This window comes from Cydia splendana, chromosome 13, assembly GCF_910591565.1.
Source record: "Cydia splendana chromosome 13, ilCydSple1.2, whole genome shotgun sequence".
In the NCBI taxonomy this organism is placed as follows: Eukaryota; Metazoa; Arthropoda; class Insecta; order Lepidoptera; family Tortricidae; genus Cydia; species Cydia splendana.
This window is the reverse complement of record NC_085972.1, coordinates 5,657,129-5,677,852: the sequence shown is the minus strand read 5'-3', so window position 1 is coordinate 5,677,852 and position 20,724 is coordinate 5,657,129. Positions and strand designations below refer to the sequence as shown.

At 38.8% G+C, this 20,724-nt stretch overlaps 1 protein-coding gene across 2 annotated transcripts; it reads left to right on the top strand.

The window, feature by feature from the left end:
• Positions 1-77: 77 nt before the first annotated feature.
• LOC134796364 (protein suppressor of hairy wing-like) lies at positions 78-20,517 on the top strand. Of its 2 annotated transcripts, XM_063768534.1 has the most exons (11): positions 78-182; positions 406-830; positions 969-1,102; positions 3,492-3,605; positions 5,387-5,530; positions 6,312-6,347; positions 7,100-7,235; positions 15,865-15,967; positions 16,204-16,330; positions 18,178-18,247; positions 20,282-20,517. In XM_063768534.1, exons 2-11 carry the CDS (start codon positions 432-434, stop codon positions 20,486-20,488), a joined length of 1,470 nt encoding a protein of 489 aa, XP_063624604.1. In that variant the 5' UTR covers positions 78-182; positions 406-431; the 3' UTR covers positions 20,489-20,517. The 2 variants fall into 2 exon arrangements, with proteins under 2 accessions (XP_063624604.1, XP_063624603.1); XM_063768533.1 differs by lacking the exon at positions 78-182 and having other exon boundaries at positions 286-830.
• Positions 20,518-20,724: the final 207 nt, after the last annotated feature.

Genomic DNA, 20,724 nt, shown 5'->3' with positions numbered 1-20,724 from the left:
ACTGCTAGAAAATACGGTTCGGGTCTCTTTTTTAAACGCCCGAAATAAACTTGTTCGAAGAAAAAAAAAACAACGTGGCCATTTTGTGGCAAAGGCTGTAATTCATTCTGTCAAATTATTAAAGAAAACGCAATGTTTTACTAAATATTACGCAAGTAAAAACATCAGTTTACTATTTAAAGGTAAAACAATTTCATTTTCTATCTATTCGTAATAAATTTTGCGATTGTAGGTTCCTATCAATAATTCTCTACTTTTTCGATCGACGCAATGGCTCCATAGAACTATCCTTTGCGTTGTTTTGATAAAAATACTTTCGGTGTGGTTTGTCAAAAGAAATTCAAAAACCCTGCAAGCAATCACTAAGTTTTTTGATTATTTATATTTATTAAGTCGTATTTTTAGCCAGTGACAAGCAGCAGTCTTAAAAGATGGAGCTAGATATCTTAGATGACGAGATAATGGTAGTTGTAATAGGAGACGAGTCTGATAACGAAGAATCCGTGGGAAACTTTCCAAAAACAAAAATTAAAGAGGAACTTTTGGATGAGACGGACGGCACATTCTCTAGTCAAGAATCGATAAAACCCATCATCATAAAGGAGGAGGTATTAGATGGGGTTATGGAAGAGTCAGTGGAGTATTTATATGAAGACCAGGAAGTCTATGGTGATTTCGTTCCTGACGATTCAGATTTGTACAAAGTTGGTGAGGATGACGACTATGTGCCCGAGGACGAGCCCCCTGATGAAGACATTCCTGAAGAAAGTATTGAGAGTAGGAAGAGGCGGAGGCATTTAAAGCCATGGCAGAGGAAGTCATTTGTAAAGGTATTATTATTTTTTTCTTTTTTTATATACTTCACACTGTTATAAAGTTACACACATTGGCTCCGAAAAAGAAAAATGCTCTTGTCTTTTGCTTATAAAAAACTAATTTTATAAAAAAGTTGAATAACTTTTGTTTAGGAGCTGCGGGAACAGTATGTAGAGCTGCGAGATGATGAAGAGCTTCTGGTGAACTCCCTGGCCGAAATCATGAAGAGTGTGAAACCCCCTCCGCTACCCAAAGACCACTACATGATGAATGACATCTTGTTTGAGTATGTATCTCTGTCAGGGGTTGGCAACCCTTTTAAGAGTACGAGCTACAGCTACAGCAAAACCTATTAAAATCACCAGTTCAGGGGCATGTTTTGTAACGGAACGTTACACTACCACCTTTCCTATTGCTACTGGCACATCCAAATGCTAAATTCACTTTTAAATTCAAATTCCATTCCATGATTTTTATTTTGAGTTTGATCCAATACTTCGATCGATAATCATCATAATTGTATTCTAACCGACTGTACTTTTTAAGTTTCTAAATACGACCTAAAGCCTTAAATTGTGATATTTTATTAAGTGAAATACATAAGTGCTGTGCGGTACTATAGTGCTCGTCTAGTGGCCCTGCACACCTTCCAGATATCTACATCATCATCAAGGTACATATTGTGCCTTTTTATTTAAACAAATAAATACCATCGTCGTCCTGCATTCTGCCTTTTCATTCCCATAATCCCGTGAGGCTCCTCCAGCTCCCCCCCCCCCCCCCCACACACTGGCGCCAACGTGCTCAAACCCGGACCTGACGAGACACCCACCCGCCCTACGACGCGGAGCAGCCCGTTCCAGTAGCTCCGTGCCAGCACCTGCTCCTACCCAACTCCCGTACTCCAGCTGTTCCAGTTTTACTGCCTTTTTCCTTTTTGTACCAATTTTTTTTATATTGTTTGTAATTGCTAACTTTAAGATTTTTTCCAAATTCAAAAAGGTTATAGTCGACCCAACCCAAATTTCGATATATCTCTCGACCTAACATCATTTTTGTTTCCTATTTTACATTTAACCAAAACCCTTTATCTAACCCTAAAACCATTCACTTTTTGTCGTGCCTCTTTACAAAACTCCTAACACAATAATAACTCACACATATCTCACACATATCTCACACAGTTACACACAATCCAAGATTTCCATTGAAATCTAACAAATTGGTTTCAATCCTAAGTGTTTTTAAAACTCCTTGGAGTCACTGAAGTGCGAGCCAATACTGACTTACGGCAGTACTGTTGGAGTTAATCCAATAGCGTATCCTTCACCCATTTAAATTAACATACACTAAAGCCAGATATCACCATAAACCTTCCTATTTCTTTCGAACCAACCAAATAAATAATAACAATATAATCAATTACATATTTTATATACAATTATACAACAAGCCCAGGTATTTTCTTATTATCTTTTCTTATTCCATTTTGCCTAGGTATTTCGATCCTCTTCTGGCTATTAAGATGATGAATCCAACACTTTTAAATAACCCAGATCTCATCTATGAACTCGAGCTTAGGAGCATCCAGTTCCCAGCCACCACGGAGGCTGATCATTTGCGACACTTTCACTCCAAATTTAGTAAACATGACAAAATTTCAATATATTTGCTACATGCTCACATGTTTCTCTAAAGCTTGTAGCTTGCAAGCGACAAGCGGATGTCACTTTTTGACAGCTTTTGTGAGAAAGGGCTTTCCACTTGTATCACAAGTTACAAGCTTTTGAGAAACCGGCCCCAGGAGTCTCCAAAAACCACAAATATTGATTTGATCTTTTTAAAAATGTAAATTTTAATTTCTGGGAAATGGAAAAGAGCTGGTTTTCTTACCCATCCTGTGCTGATTGCCAATTAACTTTTATCTAATGCTGTTGTATGGGTGATGTCTCCTGGTCCACTTATGAAAAGAATGGTAACAGGTACTGTCCTAAAAAACCTGTAACTTTTACTACACATCTAATAGGGTAGCATACTTAAAGAAGAAACATTTTCCACATAGATTTTTGTACAGTCACCACACGGGATTGTTATGCCATTTTCGGTTCTTGCTAAATTTAGCTATAAACCAATTTAGCTAGGACCCTAAATGGCGCAACAATCGCGGAGCGTGATGGTACTCATTGAGCCGCCTGTTGCAATTGAGATGGCTTTTAAATAATTTAATGTATCTGTAGGAATTACCACTATTCTCGTAAGGATCAATGTGCTTTATGCCTATCCCTTTTCAATCTCATTAGAACCTTTCATAAATCAAATAAAGTAACATTTATTTTCTTGTGTTTCATTGCTTTCACAAACAAACGAAATTCATCTCAATTCCTTATACATCAAGGTCCAAATTCAAAATAGAAAATATGTATGGTAGACTTTAGAGCTGCTATTAGTATTTTAGTCATTAGGTAGGGTTCCGTACCTCAAAAGTAAAAAACGGAATCCTTATAGGATCACTCGTGCGTCTGTCGGCCTGTCTGTCCGTGTGTCACAGCCTATTTTTATTTTGATGATGTCTCCTGGATCACTTTTGTTTGGCAAAGTTTATTTATTAACTTCTATGATGAAGGCTATTTTTATTTTATATTTTTATACGTAAACATTCACTATTTACTTTTCAGGTGTGCCGAGTGTCATGCCATAATAGAAACCATTCCTGCAGCTGGTCGGCACTATCAAGAGAAGCATGGGCCTAGATACCTAATCTGTTTTGCTTGCGGAGTCGATTTCAGAAGGTATGTAGATAAACTTAATATTTATATACCTGCGGGCTCAGCACGATTCCATTTTTATCGACTATCACTATGCGCGTCCTTTTCGCACTTACATACTTGTTAGAACGTGACAGGCATGGCGACAAGGGATAAAAACGCAACTGCTACGCCGCCTGGTCTTAGAAAGAAATAGTTATTTGTACAACAAGAGATCAAAGTTTGATATTTCTTCGAGTGCTTATTTTGAGTCCCGTGCAAGCGAAAGATTCTATAATAGATTCACGAGCGTAGCGAGTGAATCTAATTTAGAATCTTGAGCGTAGTAAGGGATTCAAAAGGGCACGAGATGTAAATAACTTTGATCTCGTGTAGTACACAAAATTTTTCACCCTAAGCAGTGAGAACATACCTAGAGGGACAGAGATAATAGAACCCAAGTATCGAACTTGTATTAGACCCCGCATGTTAAAATGACATTTGACTATAAAGGTCACTTGAATGTCATTTTGTCTCACTCAGTGAGCAAAATCGCATTTTGCTCACTGAATGAGCCAACTCAGTGAGCAAAATGCGATTTTGCTCACTGAGTGAGACAAAATGACTCAGTGAGCAAAATCACATTTTGCTCACTGTTTTTAAGAAGCAAAGTACCCTTGTTCGAGCTGCTGTGGTGAAAAGTTATTATTATCTTTCGTTTAATTTTTAGTAATACAATTTTCGCCAAATTCCTTGTTCCTCTTCGGGAGGGGCTGTAAATTTGCTGTAAATTGCAGGGTGCGAAGTTGTTGTTCATACTTTCATACTTCAACTTTAATAAAATTTTAAACATTTATTTATAACAATGTTGTAAACGTCACATCATCTTATTTTGGATAGAATATTAGTCCATTGATGGTAAAAAAAAGCTTATGTATTAAACGATATTAAACTTTCGTGAGACATATTTTAAAATGTTTATACGACAACGGTTTCACTCACTTGAATTTTTAGTCGCTATTGGCGACATGTTTCGGGCCCGTCGGGGGTCCTTCCTCAGGCGCTCGTGCTCGCGGCGACTGCGACGTGCACTGATCGCGCCGCCCGCCTCGCCGCTCCCTGCGCGCGCGCTGACAGAGCGGGGGCGGGGGGCGCGGTGCACTCCGCAGCCGGAGTTGTCAGGTCAAGGTCTCTTCATAATTAATAAATAATAAATAAATAAATATTATAGGACATTCTTACACAGATTGACCAAGTCCCACAGTAAGCTCAAGAAGGCTTGTGTTGTGGGTACTCAGACAACGATATATATCATATATAAATACTTAAATACATAGAAAACAACCATGACTCAGGAACAAATATCTATGTCATCACACAAATAAATGCCCTTACTGGGATTCGAACCCAGGACCATCGGCTCCACAGACAGGGTCATTAGGCCAGACCGGTCGTCAAATAATTTCATACAAGTTTGACGTTTATAAATACCACCTGCACTGCGTGTGCGAGGCGTGTGCTGTCAAAATTTCTGCATACTTTTCTTGGTTTAACTCTAGCCTCCTAAGTCCCGAGTTCCTTTAGCTCAAGGTAGGGCGGCTGTATCAACCGGCGTCAAGCACACTGCACTCACTATGTCCCCGCGATCGTCACAACGCACTTCCCGCCTAATACTAGGTATTACAGGCTTCCATGCAGGTGGCTACAACCTGAAGGACCCCCGACGGGCCCGAAACATGTCGCCAATAGCGACTAAAAATTCAAGTGAGTGAAACCGTTGTCGTATAAACATTATGTATTAAATTAAAAAAATAACTCTTTCACAGCACAACAAACTTATACAAGCATGAGAAGCGCTGCGTGGCGCCCGACGCGGAGGTGGTCCTTAAGGCGCGGGCGCTCTCCGTCGGCAACAAGGGCCGCGCGCGCCCCTTCCTGCAGCCTAAGAGTCTGCGGCCGCAAGGCTACAGGTACAGCTACCAATATTTTTAAACTAAAGGGACAATAAAAAAATCACTGCCTCGGGCAAGGGCCATTATGACTTAAATTTATATTTTTTTATCGCAGCATCTGCTTGGAACAATATTAGTTTTGCTACCGATATTTCATGTATATAAAGCTACAGGGATACAGGTTCAGGCACCAATAAACCGGACATTCCTCGATTTTCTATTTAAAAAAAGCAGTGACAATTCATGAAATGATCGATTGACAGCACATCGAACCTGCAGCTTACAGGTTCAGTCTAGTCAGTACAGTAGTCAGGTATTTGATATCGACACGGACAAAGTGGCAAAAATATGTACGCTGGCGTTCAAATTGCATGGAGAAGTGTTAACTGTAATATTAAGGCATTACGGTCGACCTCTATGACCTCTATCCATGCACTTTTGAACGCCACTGTACATTTACGCGACCTTATTGCTCATAAGTAGTGTGTACATCATTTTGGCAGTTTGTCTGTGTCAATAAGTTGTCTCTTTCACTGATGAATTGAAAGTAATGTCTTTTGGGTCACTCTCGAAAAGAACACAAAACTCACTGATTTTTCATAATTATTAAAATTGTTGCTCCCTATTTTCCTTCATTATCTCCTGGGTCACTCATGACATGAGAAAAGCTCTTGACAAGCATAATGCAATATATGTTATAAATATACATACCTGAGTACCTGACATATTTAAGATGTAATAAAATACTATATTTTGCATATCAATCAATTGCATAAAAAATGACATATTTGTTTTACAGGACAACTGAAGGTGGTCAAGTAAAGATGAGAATAAGGTTCGTTGAGTAAAAATAGTAATATGTTAGATATCTAAATAACACAAATAAACTACTTACAAAACAAAACCTATAGAAGCATGTACTATGGGTAATATCAATTTGGTGACGATAATCATACTTTTAAAATAAATAATTACTTAGATAGGTACATAGAAAACTTTCCCAACAGGAACATATTTTATTTCTCGTCACACAAAATTACTACACTAGCAACTAGAGTGACTGTTATAAATGTTTAGTTTATGGGTGCATCTATTTTTCTTGTCGCTCTTAACCATAGTTACGTCTCCTGGGTCACTATTGAAAACTATTTTCATAATATTTAAGATCACAAAATATGCGGTTTTGTGGCCGTGATAAAGGTCAGCCAGGGGATAATATAAGCAAAATTTGTTAGAAGAAAGATTGTACCCCGTTGATCTAATATGCTTGGTGAATGGCTCCTTATGAAAAGGGCTTATTACTACATAATTTGAAACTTGAAACTAGGGTTTTAAGAGTGACCCGGGAGAACGTAACCATAGCAATGAATGACCAGATAAAAATGATTCACTCATGGAGCCCATTCCATTCTCCTGGACAGAATTAGAAAAATAAATAGATGATCAACCCGACAAATTATACGATTACTTACTTTACTCTCTAACCAATAAGGTGCATAATCCAGTGTTACAGGTTCGGGTTATCTCTATCATATGAATAGTGAAGTTTACTGTCTAACCAATAAGGTTAAAAATGAATTGTTACAGGTTCGAGTGCGAGCAGTGCCAGGCGACATTCAACAACAAGCAAGCGCTCGAGTCGCACGTCCACCTACATAATGGCGAGCGGCCATTTAAATGTTCGGCGTGCCCGTTTGCTTACACCTCACAGTCTGCGCTCTCGGTATTTCAAAGATTTTATTTAGTTTCACCTGTCCGTTGTCTGTCTGTCGGTCTGTAATCAAATCTTGCAAGTTAGATTTGATCCACTTCCCGGTTTCCGATTGAGCTGACATTTTGCATGCATGTATAAATCGGCTGACAATGCAATATTATAGTACCATCGAGCTGATCTAATGATGGAGAATAAATGGCCATAGGAACTCTGTGATGAAACGACGCAATCTAATTGTGTTAGGGTTTTTTAGAATTGTCTCGATGAGTATTAGTTGTCTGTCGTAAGAAAAGTACAGTCAGCGATAAAAGCTTGTACCAAAAATGAAATTGTTGCCAAAAACTTATTTCTTTTTCTTAGTATGTATGTTTAAAATTAATCGAGTGTATATTATGCGTAAAACTGAGCCGTACAGTCAACGGTAAAAATATGGGTGTACAAATCATTTCAAAAATATGTCCCATAACTCTTATGTCAGTGAATTAAGAACTATGGGTCATATTTTTGAGTAAGTTGTCTACACCCATATTTTTACCGTTGACTGTACCTACAGCGTCATCTATTAGAATATGTTTTAAGGCGAGGTAACCTCTTAGAAACGTAATTTTAATGCCATTTTATTAAGAAACGGCAAAGATTAAACACGTGAAAAAAATATATGTTGTTTTTGGGACCTTTATGTAAGTACGTCCGGTACTCGTTACATAATTGGACAAACTTCGCTCGATAGAAAAAAAATCCAAACATACCCTTATTTTCTACCTTAAAACTCATTTCATTTCAATATTATACTACTTGATGTATTGAAAATCACGTCAAAATAAACGTCTGTAATGATGTAATGTCCGTCGGGTTTAATATTGTTAATTTCGTAACACATATAACTTTAAACTCAAAATTTACGAATTCACGGCACCATTTACTCGCGCCCCCGCTGCCAGCCCGCCGCTCAGTCCCGAGCGGGACGCGTTGGAGGTCGGACGCTTGCCAATTTTTGAAGCGCTCTATATTACGATTGGTTGTTAGTACCTACAGTTTTTCATGGTATAACTCTAGATTCTAAACTCCAGTGGGGCCCCGAAATTTCTGTTCTTTCGAATAGACTGAGTTCTGCAGCTTTTGCAGTGAGCAAAACTCGTTAGCTAACCGATGTGAAAACAACTCGATCAGTATATTTTCATAACTGCGTTAGCATTATGTCATAAGACAGAAGGAGCAACCGTTCAGATACTATTGTAACATTGACACGACCGAATAGTTACTAGAGTTAAACTAAGAAAAGTCTGCAGCGATTTTGATAGCCCACGCAGTGCAAGTGTTATTTATACGTCATAATTTCATAGAAGTTTGACGTTTAAAATAACACTTGCACTGCGTGGGCTATCAAATCCGCTGCAGACTTTCCTTCGTCTGACTCTAAATACCATTTTACCATTTTTGTTCTGCAGAAGAGGGCTATTCGAACAATATATAAAATGAACCATAGAAACTCAATTAGAGATAAATTTAATTAAATTGACATAATAACAGCGCACTGTCAATACATTTATTAGAATATTCTGTATATAGATATATAAAAATATTGACAATTTTAGGAAAACTTGTGACATTCATAATATCGATACCTTTGGGTTCAATTGGCGTAAAGGACATTGTGAGATTTGTGGGTTCGTTTCACGATGAAAAAATAGCCAAAATTATGGAAACTACTTATATTTTTAAGAGGGCGGTACATCCACAAATACTAGCATAAAGGGACGTGCGGAGAGTGCAACAGCTTATATCGACTGATTTAAAATTTGCTCTAGTGCGGTAAACTATCAGGGCCGCTCCCGCGCACCCCGCCTTCCCCGTGCGTCCCCTAGCTTTGACAAACGTAAAACTGGTATTTAAAAACTTAAATCTAAGTGCGTCGATCACATGCCCCACCCCAGTGCTGCCCTAGCAGCACTCTTCTGCAATAGGTATTCGAGCGACGCGTGCGGCGGATCGGGTTAGGACACCCGATTTCGTCCTTATCTTAACCATTCTGGTTCGTCCGTCTCGTCCAGGTAAAGTCTGTTCGATGATGCCTCGTGGCCAGATGTTACGGGGCCCATCAGGGTCGACAATAAGGACTAGGTCCCCCACTTGCAAGGGCCTCTGCTCCTTATTCCATTTTGGTCGCGGTAACAAATCGGGTAACACTTCTCTGACCCAACGTTTCCAATATAAATCGGCAAGCCTCTGTGCAATTCGCCATTGTTTTCTAAGGAAAAACTCGGAGTTATCGAAAATGCCCATTTGAGGTAAGTTTGACGATGAGCCCAAAAGAAAATGGTTTGGTGTCAAGGTTACTGCACTTCCGGCTTCGACAGAGACGTGCGTAAGAGGTCGACTGTTAACCATATTTTCCACCTCGGCGAGTAACGTGTTGTACGTTTCTTCTCTGGGTGCACGTTCTTTCAGGACGATTTTCAGCGAGCTCTTTACGCTTTTTATAAGTCGCTCCCATGCCCCACCCCAGTGTGGGCTAGCGGCGGGGATGAATGTCCATTTGGTTCCATTATTTATGGCAGCGTTGCGAATCTCGTCATTATTTTTCAGTTCCTGAAGGGCCCTTTTCAGCTCGACGTCGGCACCACGAAGATTCGTTCCGTTGTCGGAAAATATTTGTTGAGGCCATCCCCTCCTCGCGGCCATACGACGGAGGGCCATAATTAAGGCGTCGGTCGTCAAGGAAGCAACGGTTTCCAAATGAATAGCCCTAACGGTTAAGCATGTAAAAATTACGCCGTACCTCTTCTCCCGTCTTCTCCCAATTGCCACTTCTTGGGGGCCGAACAGGTCTATTCCGCAGAAGGTGAACGGTCGCTGGTGATGAGCCATCCGTGCTTCAGGTAAGTTACCCATTCTGGGAATTTCAGGTCGGCTTTTCTTTATTCTGCAGACCATACATTTAGATGCAATATTTTTAACCGTTGGGCGAAGTTTAATAACCCAATATTTTTGTTTAAGGTTATTCACCACAGTCTCTTGATTCTGATGAGCAGCGCTGACATGGTAAGACTTCACAATCAATCTAGTTATATAATCTTTTCCATCTAGGATTATTGGTCTTTTTGTTTCAGGTGACACATCGGCAGCAGCATCAATTCGGCCCCCGACGCGCAGGACTCCGTGCTCATCAAGGTAAGGTGATAAGGTAAGTAGCTTACTACTTTTTTCTATGTATTTTCCTTGTTTCAGGATTTTAATCTCTTCACTAAACGATTGGGCCTGTGATTGTCTTATCAGCAGGTGCTCGGATTCCTCCATTGCCTCGTAATTATTATTATCGGTAAGTTTTCGACATCTTTTTATAAACTTCAAAACAGCGTGAGTACTTCGAAGCAGGCGCAGCCAAGATGAAAATCGCGTAGGCTCAGGTACAGGTAAGTCCTTACAATCATTATTTACCATTTGTATAATGTTAACACACTCTAATTCATTGTCATTTATTGCAGGTTGTAAACAATCCGTCGGCCAAGTGCGCTCATTATCGTGTAAGAAAACCGGTCCGTGTAGCCATTGATCTTGCAGAATAGATACATCATACGCCTCTCTTGTTCCTACGTCCGCTACATTTAGGTGCGTAGGGACGTACCTCCACTCGTCACTGCAGGTAAGTTCATCTATTTCGCCTAAGCGATTAGCTATGTATGGCTTATAAGTGCGACACTTGTTTCTGATCCAGTGTAAAGTCGTAGATGAGTCACTCCAGAATATTTTGCGATTAGGTTTTATTTTATGCTCCTTTATTATAGTGTCAGCCAATCTAGCAGCTAGGACAGCAGAATTCAGTTCAAGTCGCGGGATTGACGTAATTTTATTTTGCGAAACTCGACACTTACTTGCCACAAACGCCATGTACACATGAGCGTTGCCTTCCCAGCGCCAGTACGCGACGGCACACATAGCTTTGGCAGACGCATCGCAAAACAAATGCAATTGTAGGTTCGTATAGCATGCAGCGGGCGATGGTTCTAAGTTCAGCGGTTGCACCGGCGCGGGCGCGCCATCCTTGTCTCGCTCACTAGCGGTACCGGCCGCTGCCGCGATCGAGTCTGTCTCCTTCACTCCCGTAACTCCCATATGCGCTGCGTTGTAGTAGAATCTCGGCAGCCGTATGTTACGTAATGACTGCAAACAACTTATCCAACTGCACCATTTTTCATATATTTTGTTAGGTATTTCCGTATCCCAATCTATGTTTTCTTGCCAACATAATTGTAGAATCATTTTGCCATTTACAGTGAACGGAGATAAAAATCCATAGACGTCAAATATGGACATAACAACACGTAAAATGTCCCGTTTTGTCGGTCTTTGTGTTCCGTTGATTATATTTGCAGGAATCTTTTTAAATGAAACGTCAAAACCCAGTACATCTTCATGTGGAAACCAGATTAAGCCAAGAGTTCGTTCGCTTTCATATTGTTCTCTTCTTACAGTTCCACGAGTTTTGACCATTATTTTCGACGGCGGCGTGATGAACATCAAGATCCGGCTCGAAGACCACTTTGTGAGATTTGTGGGTTCGTTTCACGATGAAAAAATAGCCAAAATTATGGAAACTACTTATATTTTTAAGAGGGCGGTACATCCACAAATACTAGCATAAAGGGACGTGCGGAGAGTGCAACAGCTTATATCGACTGATTTAAAATTTGCTCTAGTGCGGTAAACTATCAGGGCCGCTCCCGCGCACCCCGCCTTCCCCGTGCGTCCCCTAGCTTTGACAAACGTAAAACTGGTATTTAAAAACTTAAATCTATGTGCGTCGCTCACAGACATTTTGGCGAAAATGAGTTATATATACAGTTTTATTCAGAACCTAAGCGCTTTCGTTCTGCATAGTTAAAATTGCGATATCTCTTAAAAAGTTGCCTTTACGACCCAATTTTTTACTATGTTTTTGTAAAAACACCTTAGCTCAGGGACCGTAAATGACCAGTTATAAATTACATGTTCAAAGATGTTATCGTAAAGGTTACCGCTAAATATAAATATTGTTGTAAATGACTCACATGTCTTTTGTCGTCCTTTAAGTCCTTCATTTGTCTTGATGATTTTTCATATCGTATGGTCAAGATGGTCATAAAGGACATATTTTAGTATTGATATTATTTTACTTGCCCTTTACAACCCGCCCTAAAAATGATTTTACCATAAGTATATGAAGCGAACTAGGTTGTACAGGACTTTTCTAATATTTGTGTCTTTTACTACCACAAATTAGTTTCTAAACTCTAAATTCAATACAAATAGCATGGACTGTATAAATATCAAATAAAAAGTTTCCTGGGACCTTTATTACTATAATGTACCTAATGTTTGTCCTTCAATTTGAAAGAATTTACGCTAAGAGTTTTTTCCGCAGTTATCTTTATTCATGGGCGTAAAGGTCTATAATACCAAATTATTAAATAGTTTTATGGGTCCTTTATTACTAAAATGTAATGTTTGCCCTTTAACTTAGAAACCTCAGCTCAGGTTTTTTCAGCAACTATCGTTATTTTACTCGCAGTGGAATCTCTTATAGTCCTGCGACAACATACTAGCCTGTGCATAATACACTCTGTACCTTTCTGATTCACATTTTTTGTTGATTAGGAGAACAAGACAGGTGTATCAGCGACTGCCCATCGCCTCGCTATCCCGATTATCATCGGAGATGCAGCTTGACCGGGCGCAGGGTTATGTTATGCCTGTTATTATTCGTCCCTGATCAGTGGAAGTGGTTGTTTGCGTGTAATTTAATTATTTCTGTCATTGCATGAGCTCGGCTACAATAACTCGTTGATATAAAAAAAAAACTTCGTTTCAAGCACTTTAGAAAGTTTGAAACGTATCTGGACGAAGAAGTAATTAATATTTAATGACCAAATCGGTTTAAATTAATTCGTTTACTTAATTGTTTCATAATCGTTTTAAAAGAAGATACTCGATGATGTATAGAAAGTAAGTTACGCAGACGTTAGCGAATATGTCAGTGTCAAAGTCGTGGTAAGGCTATTGAATAAAAATACTACTACTAAAAAGCTTTCACATACATCTTATTCAAGAATATCCATTATTCCAAAAAAAAAAAAATTGAACGACTGTCCGAATTGAATATTATTATGATTTAAATTTCATCGAACTGAATAAATGCTATAGGTAGGACCTTGGGCCTTAGGAGGATAGGGGATTATTAAGGATTGTGTTTGACAACTTATAGGACGATCGACAGCAGCATATTTTATCAATGTTATCGATATTATCTAACTTTTGTCCTACAATGTGGTTAATCTATCTAAATGAAACCACACTTGAAGACTAGTTAAATCTCTCAGGTTACATAAACATAGGTACATAGATAGCTACGAGTACATTCATACTAACAAACTCGGCAAGTTCAATAAAATATTGTCCGAATGATAGACAATATTATGTCCACTAGACAATAAAACAATATAACAATTAATATGAGCCTATTTTTAACATTACTTTTAAATCGATAATTTAGGAATAGGAAATCGTACGCAAAGTAGTTATTGAACACTCGCTTATCTCGGCAGTCCAGTGTAATGTTGCACGCGCCCGGTCAAGACAAGACTGAAGATACCTTTGGGTTCGATTGGCGTAAAGGACAAAATGCTACTTTTCAGGAGACGCGAATAACTGCGATGTTTTGTTTAATGTTGATATACTTTTTTTATTTATCGAGCTATATTTTTGATGTGTATTGGAAAAGTATTCAAAATGTTAGTCTCTTTAAGCTAAATTAGCGATCATATCTATAAATTCAATACGAAAGAAGTTAATGTCCTTTAAAATTGGTCAAAAGCACTATGAATGTCCTTTACGACCATGACTTTTTTTGATAATTTAGTGAGTCTTGTTTAGTAGGGGGTCGTAAGTGACATACTCAGACTTTTTTTATTCTAAATTCGGGCTGTATTTGTTACCAACCACGGTACACATCGACTACCGTAGGCTCAAAGGGTTTAACGGACAAAACGCGATTTTTAGGAGAGCCAAAAAACGGTTTTGTTTTGAGAAAAAAAATCATACCTTTTTGTTTGTTTGAATAAACGGATGTCTGTATATAGCTTATACTTAACTTTTTGAGCTCTTTTGAACTGATTGCTTGAACTTATGATACAATGCTTATTTACGAAAATAGCATGTCCATTACGCAAAAAAACACGACTGTTTTAAGAAGGGCGTCCCTTACGCCTCTTTTTTTAGCCATAAAAAATTTTAGCCACAAAACAATTTTTTTTAAGTTGTTTATATTACTTCAAAAGAATCACTGCTGTCCTACCATCTATATCTATTTGTTTATCTATATCAAAACAATTTATAATAATTACTTTTACTATACTATGTATTTTATAACTGGTCATTTACGCCCCCTGAGCTAAGATGTTTTTCCAAAATCATAGTAAAAATATGGCAACATTTAAAGAGATATTGAAATTTTAACTATACAGAACGAAAGCGCTTGGAATTCTGAATAAAACTGTATATATAACTCATTTTCGCCAAAATGTCCTTTACGCCAATTGAACCCAAAAGTATCGATTTCTAAAGCTTATTATATCACACAAGACTACATGAATGATAAAACAACGTGGAATTAACTGTGATTAGAAATGATTGATTATTTATTTTACTATGGAATACTTTAGTATTGTATACCAACATATAATTATCTATACTTACCACCATTGTAAATTTCATTAAATACTCATCAAAATACGAATTAGCCTATAATCAATTTCAATTTTATTTATTTCGTCAATATATAAACCTTATTCAATATAAATTTCCGGAGAAAAATTCGGAACTAACAAATCAGAATACGGATGGCGACAGAATAAGGAAGTAGACGTGTTGCGCGGGAATCGTGCGGCGGCGGCGGGGCGCGCGGGGTGCCCCCCTGCCTATTCTATCGCTGCGTCTGCTTCACCCCCTTGAAAACGTAAAACTCGAGTATAAGAGCGCCTTAAACTTTACACACCCGATACAAAGAATTAATGACGAATGAATAGTTCTTATAGTATAAAAAAAAACAAATTCTGAGTCATATTTGCGCAAATAAAGTGAGGTAATAAAGTAATTGTATGTGGTTATTCGGAGAATAATATAATATGCATACCCTACCCTAATACATGGGTGAGTCAACCTTATCTCGTTGTTATTTTGTCCCGTCAGCCAGGAGACAATACAAGCCCAGTATTTTACAGGAATGTTGTAGGAATGTTTTCCTTTCCACTCCTATATCTTTCCCATTGGTAGGGCTTATAATTAGTAGAGTAACCATAACATATTTTTATGTTCTATGAATTTAACTACAAAACCCTAGTTTTAAAAATTGACCCAGGGGACAGGAGTAGCTCCATCTACAGTAAGCTACAATTTTTTGGCTGAATTCCGTGGTTTTGTTTGATTGAAATATGTTTAATGTAAATGAATGTTACATATTAGGGTGGTATTTCATCTGTCCAATACATTTGTCCAATGTGTGTTGAGTCGCACATTTTGCTTAATGAGAGAGTGAGACGCAATAACATTGGACAGGTGGAATACCACCCTTATGACATCTTTTAACCGTGTTTGTGTGTTTCAGCGACATATGAAGAAACATAGTGACATTAAATACGTGTGCGAACACTGCCATCGCCCTTTCCAAGTGAAGGCTGCTCTCGTCACGCATTTAGACACACATCTGCGTAAGTAGCCAATGTCAACTTTATTGCAACGGAATAAGGTCCACTAAAGGGTCACAGTAGTTGCCCTAAAGCCCAGCCAAACAAGAAAAAAAATTCCCGTGCAAATTACATTCTATAGTGTAGGAAATAGTGTTGGTTGTGGATTGTTTGAAATTTTAGGTAACGAAATAATTTGAAATCTCGCCTTTATATGATTTTTAGCCAAGATCATTAAATCCTTCGTCTCTGTCTCGCAGCATACAGAAAGCACGGGTGTGAAGAGTGCGGAAAGCGGTTTGCCCAGAAAAGTGCACTGTTGCTGCACATAAATGGAACACATCGGAAGTTACCACCGCCCTGTGCTTGCCAGATATGTCCGAAACGGTAAGATATCAATATCGTGTTTTTATTTTTACAGTAGGCTACTTTACCGCACGAGTGCGATCACACTACTATAGTGCGTCAAGCAAATCTTGTCAGTAGCAATGTAAAGCAAACTAAAGTAGGGCAACACTCAAAGAGTAGTATTGCGCTAAGAAAAGCAGCAATGTACAATGTACATCGAACCAAAACTTTTTTTTTCCGCTGAGCGCGCCCGTCAATTCAAATTGTCACTCGCGGATTCTCTATTGAAAATGTTTGAAATTGTTATTAATAGGTTTGGACGGACAATTTAAAAGCGGTGTGTGATGTTGATAAAACTGATTAACTAATTTGAAAAACTCGAAATAAAATTAGAAGTGGTCTATGCCGTTAAACAAGAATGTATGAATAAAATAATTGCTTCAGCAGGTAGATGTCCTACTGGATTTTAATATTTTATTAGATTTCTCAGTTGGCACTGTAGGCATTGTAGGCATCTTAGCTTTGATCAAAAAGAATAGATAGTATAGAGGGGTGCTGTCATTGTAAATTTTGTAGTCACTGTAAATTTACTGCCATCTATCGACACACGACTAAAACTCAAAATGAAAACGTATAAAGTTATCAAAAAATGTATATATATGGATAAATGATTTTATTATTTTTATATCATTTTGATCCATGTTCATTCACTGATATCTATGTGTAAAAATTGTTAAATATGAAACGGTGTCGTCACGCCATCTAACCGAGGATAGGCTAAAGGTGTGTGCGGCATCTATTCGAGAATGACTTTGACTTGAATTCCGAGGCACGTTTTTTCCTTAGACTTTATTCGTCTTATACGAAGTTACATATGTCTTTGGCTTTGATTAAGCACAATCTTATTTAATATATTGGTATTTAATGGTGACACAGCAGAAATATCTCTTGAAATAGAATCGATTCAGAATGTAAACAAAGATGATGGCTGTCATTCGCGATCCACATTCCACAGATAAAACACAGATGACACGCGATTATCGAATTATTCGAACACAGTGTTGCTAACCCGCGATTTTTCAAATTTGCCGCCGTTTGCTACTGACAAGATTTGCTTGACCCAGTATATATACTATACTAGACAAAACCGAACTTTGACAGCGATTCAGTTCAATACTAAAGAATTATTCAGGGACGAATCATGCTATCCCTTTCTAATGTATGGCACTATCCCTTTCGGCTATTTAGGGTTGTCAAAATTCAAGTCATTATCTTATCTGTGGTCGTGCACGCAAAAGAACGTCAAGTGGTGCCAACCCTAATAATTGCTCGGAGCAATGCTGAGCCGAATGGAGCCGAGCTTGCCCGAAAGGAGGAGTGTCTCCCCACTGGTCAAATCCTGAATAAATAAATAAATATTTGGGGACAATCTTACACAGATCGACCTAGTCCCATTGAACTAACAAAAAAAGGTGTCCGGCTCCGATTTGAGTTATTTTTATGTTATAGAGTAGTAACACCACTCTATAACGTAAGACTAGACAGAGAGAGTGCCTAGGAGTAGAGTAATAACAGACACGTATTTTTTTAGCTGCCCAAACTCAACCTATTGGGAGAAATTGTCCTCCAAAGTACTGAAACGTGACCAAACCCTCTAACTTCTCTAACTTAACCCTTTACCAGGCTAAGGGATATATGTATATTTCCCACATGCGGCACTTCAAACATGTGTTTTTTTTTTCGATGTGTATTACTCATTGAGTAAGACTGACATTCGATAGTCATTTTTGAAATGTCAGCCTGGTAAAGGGTTAAGGTTAAAAGGTACCTTCTAATGTTTTTTCAAAAACGGCAGAAATAGCAAAAATAAAATATTCCTTTTTCAGGTACCGAAGAATGACACTTCTAAAGGCTCATATGAAGAAAGAACATGGTCTGCTCTTGATGACAAGAAAGGTAACCTATATCCAAAATGTTCAGAGGGCCTAAACAACATGCCAATCGTCTGCGCCGTAGCGAACGTGACGGTAATGTCTCTCTATCACTCTTCTATATTAGTGCAACAGAGAGACATTAGCGTTTCGTTCGCTACACCGCAAACGATTGGCATAATCCCAATGTGGCCGTATGAAATACGATAAAACGCGATAATCAACGGCGTTTTCCGTTAGTGTGGCCCAGGCCAGGCAACGACGCGTTCGAGCAACACCGGCTTCCGACGTGTCGGAAGGGTCCTCCCAAGCGATATCTTACCGTACAAATCGTTCTGCCATTTTTTGCGGCGGGAAACGTGCACAGTCGCACTTCTCACTCACTACATACAAAATCCATTAACGTATATATCTATGGACTGGCCTTACGGGCATTAAAAATGGTACTAGTTAAGCGGTGTGACTCACGAATTCCAGCCAATCGTGCAGTCTAACGCCACTAGTTGCGACCAATAGCGCGCGTGATGCGTACTCATCAACCAATCGCGCGCGAGATGCGAACTTATCAACTAATCGCGTTGTACCGGTATCACACCGCTGTACTGGCCCCTGTCATGCCTCATTATTATTGTCCGTAAAGCCAGTCCCTAGATATCTTCGAGCAACACGGAAGGGAGGCGGCATTCGCACTATTTCCCCTCTGCCGAGGTACAAGATTAGCGCGTCAATCTAATCTAGCGCGGGTAATAAAACTAGTTGCACTTGGATTTTTCACTAGACCGAGTCCAGACGCGCGCGTGAACACTGCTGCACTAAAATGCCTGTTTGCTCGGTTTTTTGTTATAAAAAGAGGTCGGGGACATCAAATCTACAAAAAGAAAGTGTTACATTTCACATGTAATATTTTTTTTTACATATCATACGTTTAATTACATTCAAACACAATTATTATATTTTAGTCTCATGTAATTGTTGGATTTATCGATTTTGCTCGCTCAGTACAAATTTCGGATCGGTCGAGCGACAAATCCGACTTCTCATCTCTCAGAATACAATAACATACTTCAACGAAAATGTGTTAGTGTGCGTGTTGTGACACTTGTCACTCGTCCGTACACAAAAAGAGATCGAGGTTTGCAAGATTTGTCTTTGACGTGTGTCATTTTCTATGTATTTGTGTCGTCATTACAGATTGGATTTTGTATGTAAGTGTGTGAGAAGTGCGACTGTGTGCACCTTTCCCCCCGCGAAAAATGGCAGAAAGATTTGTACGGTGAGATATCGCTTGGGCCCCTCCCTTCCGATGTGTCGGAAGCCGGTGTTGCTCGAAGCTAGATATATATGTCAATGACAAAATCAAATTTGTAATGACAAATACATAGAAAATGACACACGTCAAATCTAGCACACCTCGATCTCTTTTTGTGTGCGGACACGTCACAACATGCACTGCCATAGGTAAAGTTATACCAAAGGGAATAGAGTGTATAGAGACGGATTGTCAAAGTAAATTACGTAGCCACTGTAAATTTACTGCCATCTTTCGACAGAACATAAAACTGTTAGAACGCCATTCGACTTTGCTCCTTATTTTTTCACTGATATGTGGTAACTTATTAAATATTAATATTAACGCCATCTACTCGACTATAGGCCAAAGGTATGGTGCAATCTTATCGAGCGATGGCGCCATAAGTAACCTTCAGCCTACTCTCGAGTAGATGACGTTAATATTAATATTTAACAAGTTAACACATATCAGTGAAAGAATAATGATCAAAGTCAAATGGCGTTCTAACAGTTTTAATCGTCTGTCGAAAGATGGCAGTAAATGTACTGTAGCTACATAATTTACCATGACAGTAACTCTCTATTTCAAATTCTCTTTGGTTCTCTTTGGTATGCTTCGGCAGAGGGGAAATAGTACGAATACCGTCTCCCTTCCCGGTGTTGCTCGAAGGCTCAAAGTGTTAAAGTTCATCAGTTCACCAGATAAATCTGATATGGAGATTTACATATCAGATTTATCTGGTATTCCAGCCTATCAATCTATTTCCAGATGTTCTTCAAAAAGCTGCCAATGATGACCGACACGCAGATACAGCAAGCCAAAGTGGTCCTCAAATCCGAGGAACCGATCTGCACCGTCGAGAAGGAGGAGATCCCGGACCCGAACGAGGAATTCCTTTCTTATATAGACCAGTTTTGTGCACCTGGTGTTAACAGTGAAGACATTACGAAAGTTACGAGGAAAGTGGAAAGTTAACAATGAGCTATTGCAGTTAGATTAAAATTATTTATTATTATCTTATTATATTTGTTTTTTTAGGGTTCCGTACCCAAAGGGTAAAACGGGACCCTATTACTAAGACTCCGTTGTCCGTCCGTCCGTCCGTCCGTCGGTCACCAGGCTGTATCTCACGAACCGTGATAGCTAGACAGTTGAAATTTTCACAGATGATGTATTTCTGTTGCCGCTATAACAACAAATACTAAAAACAG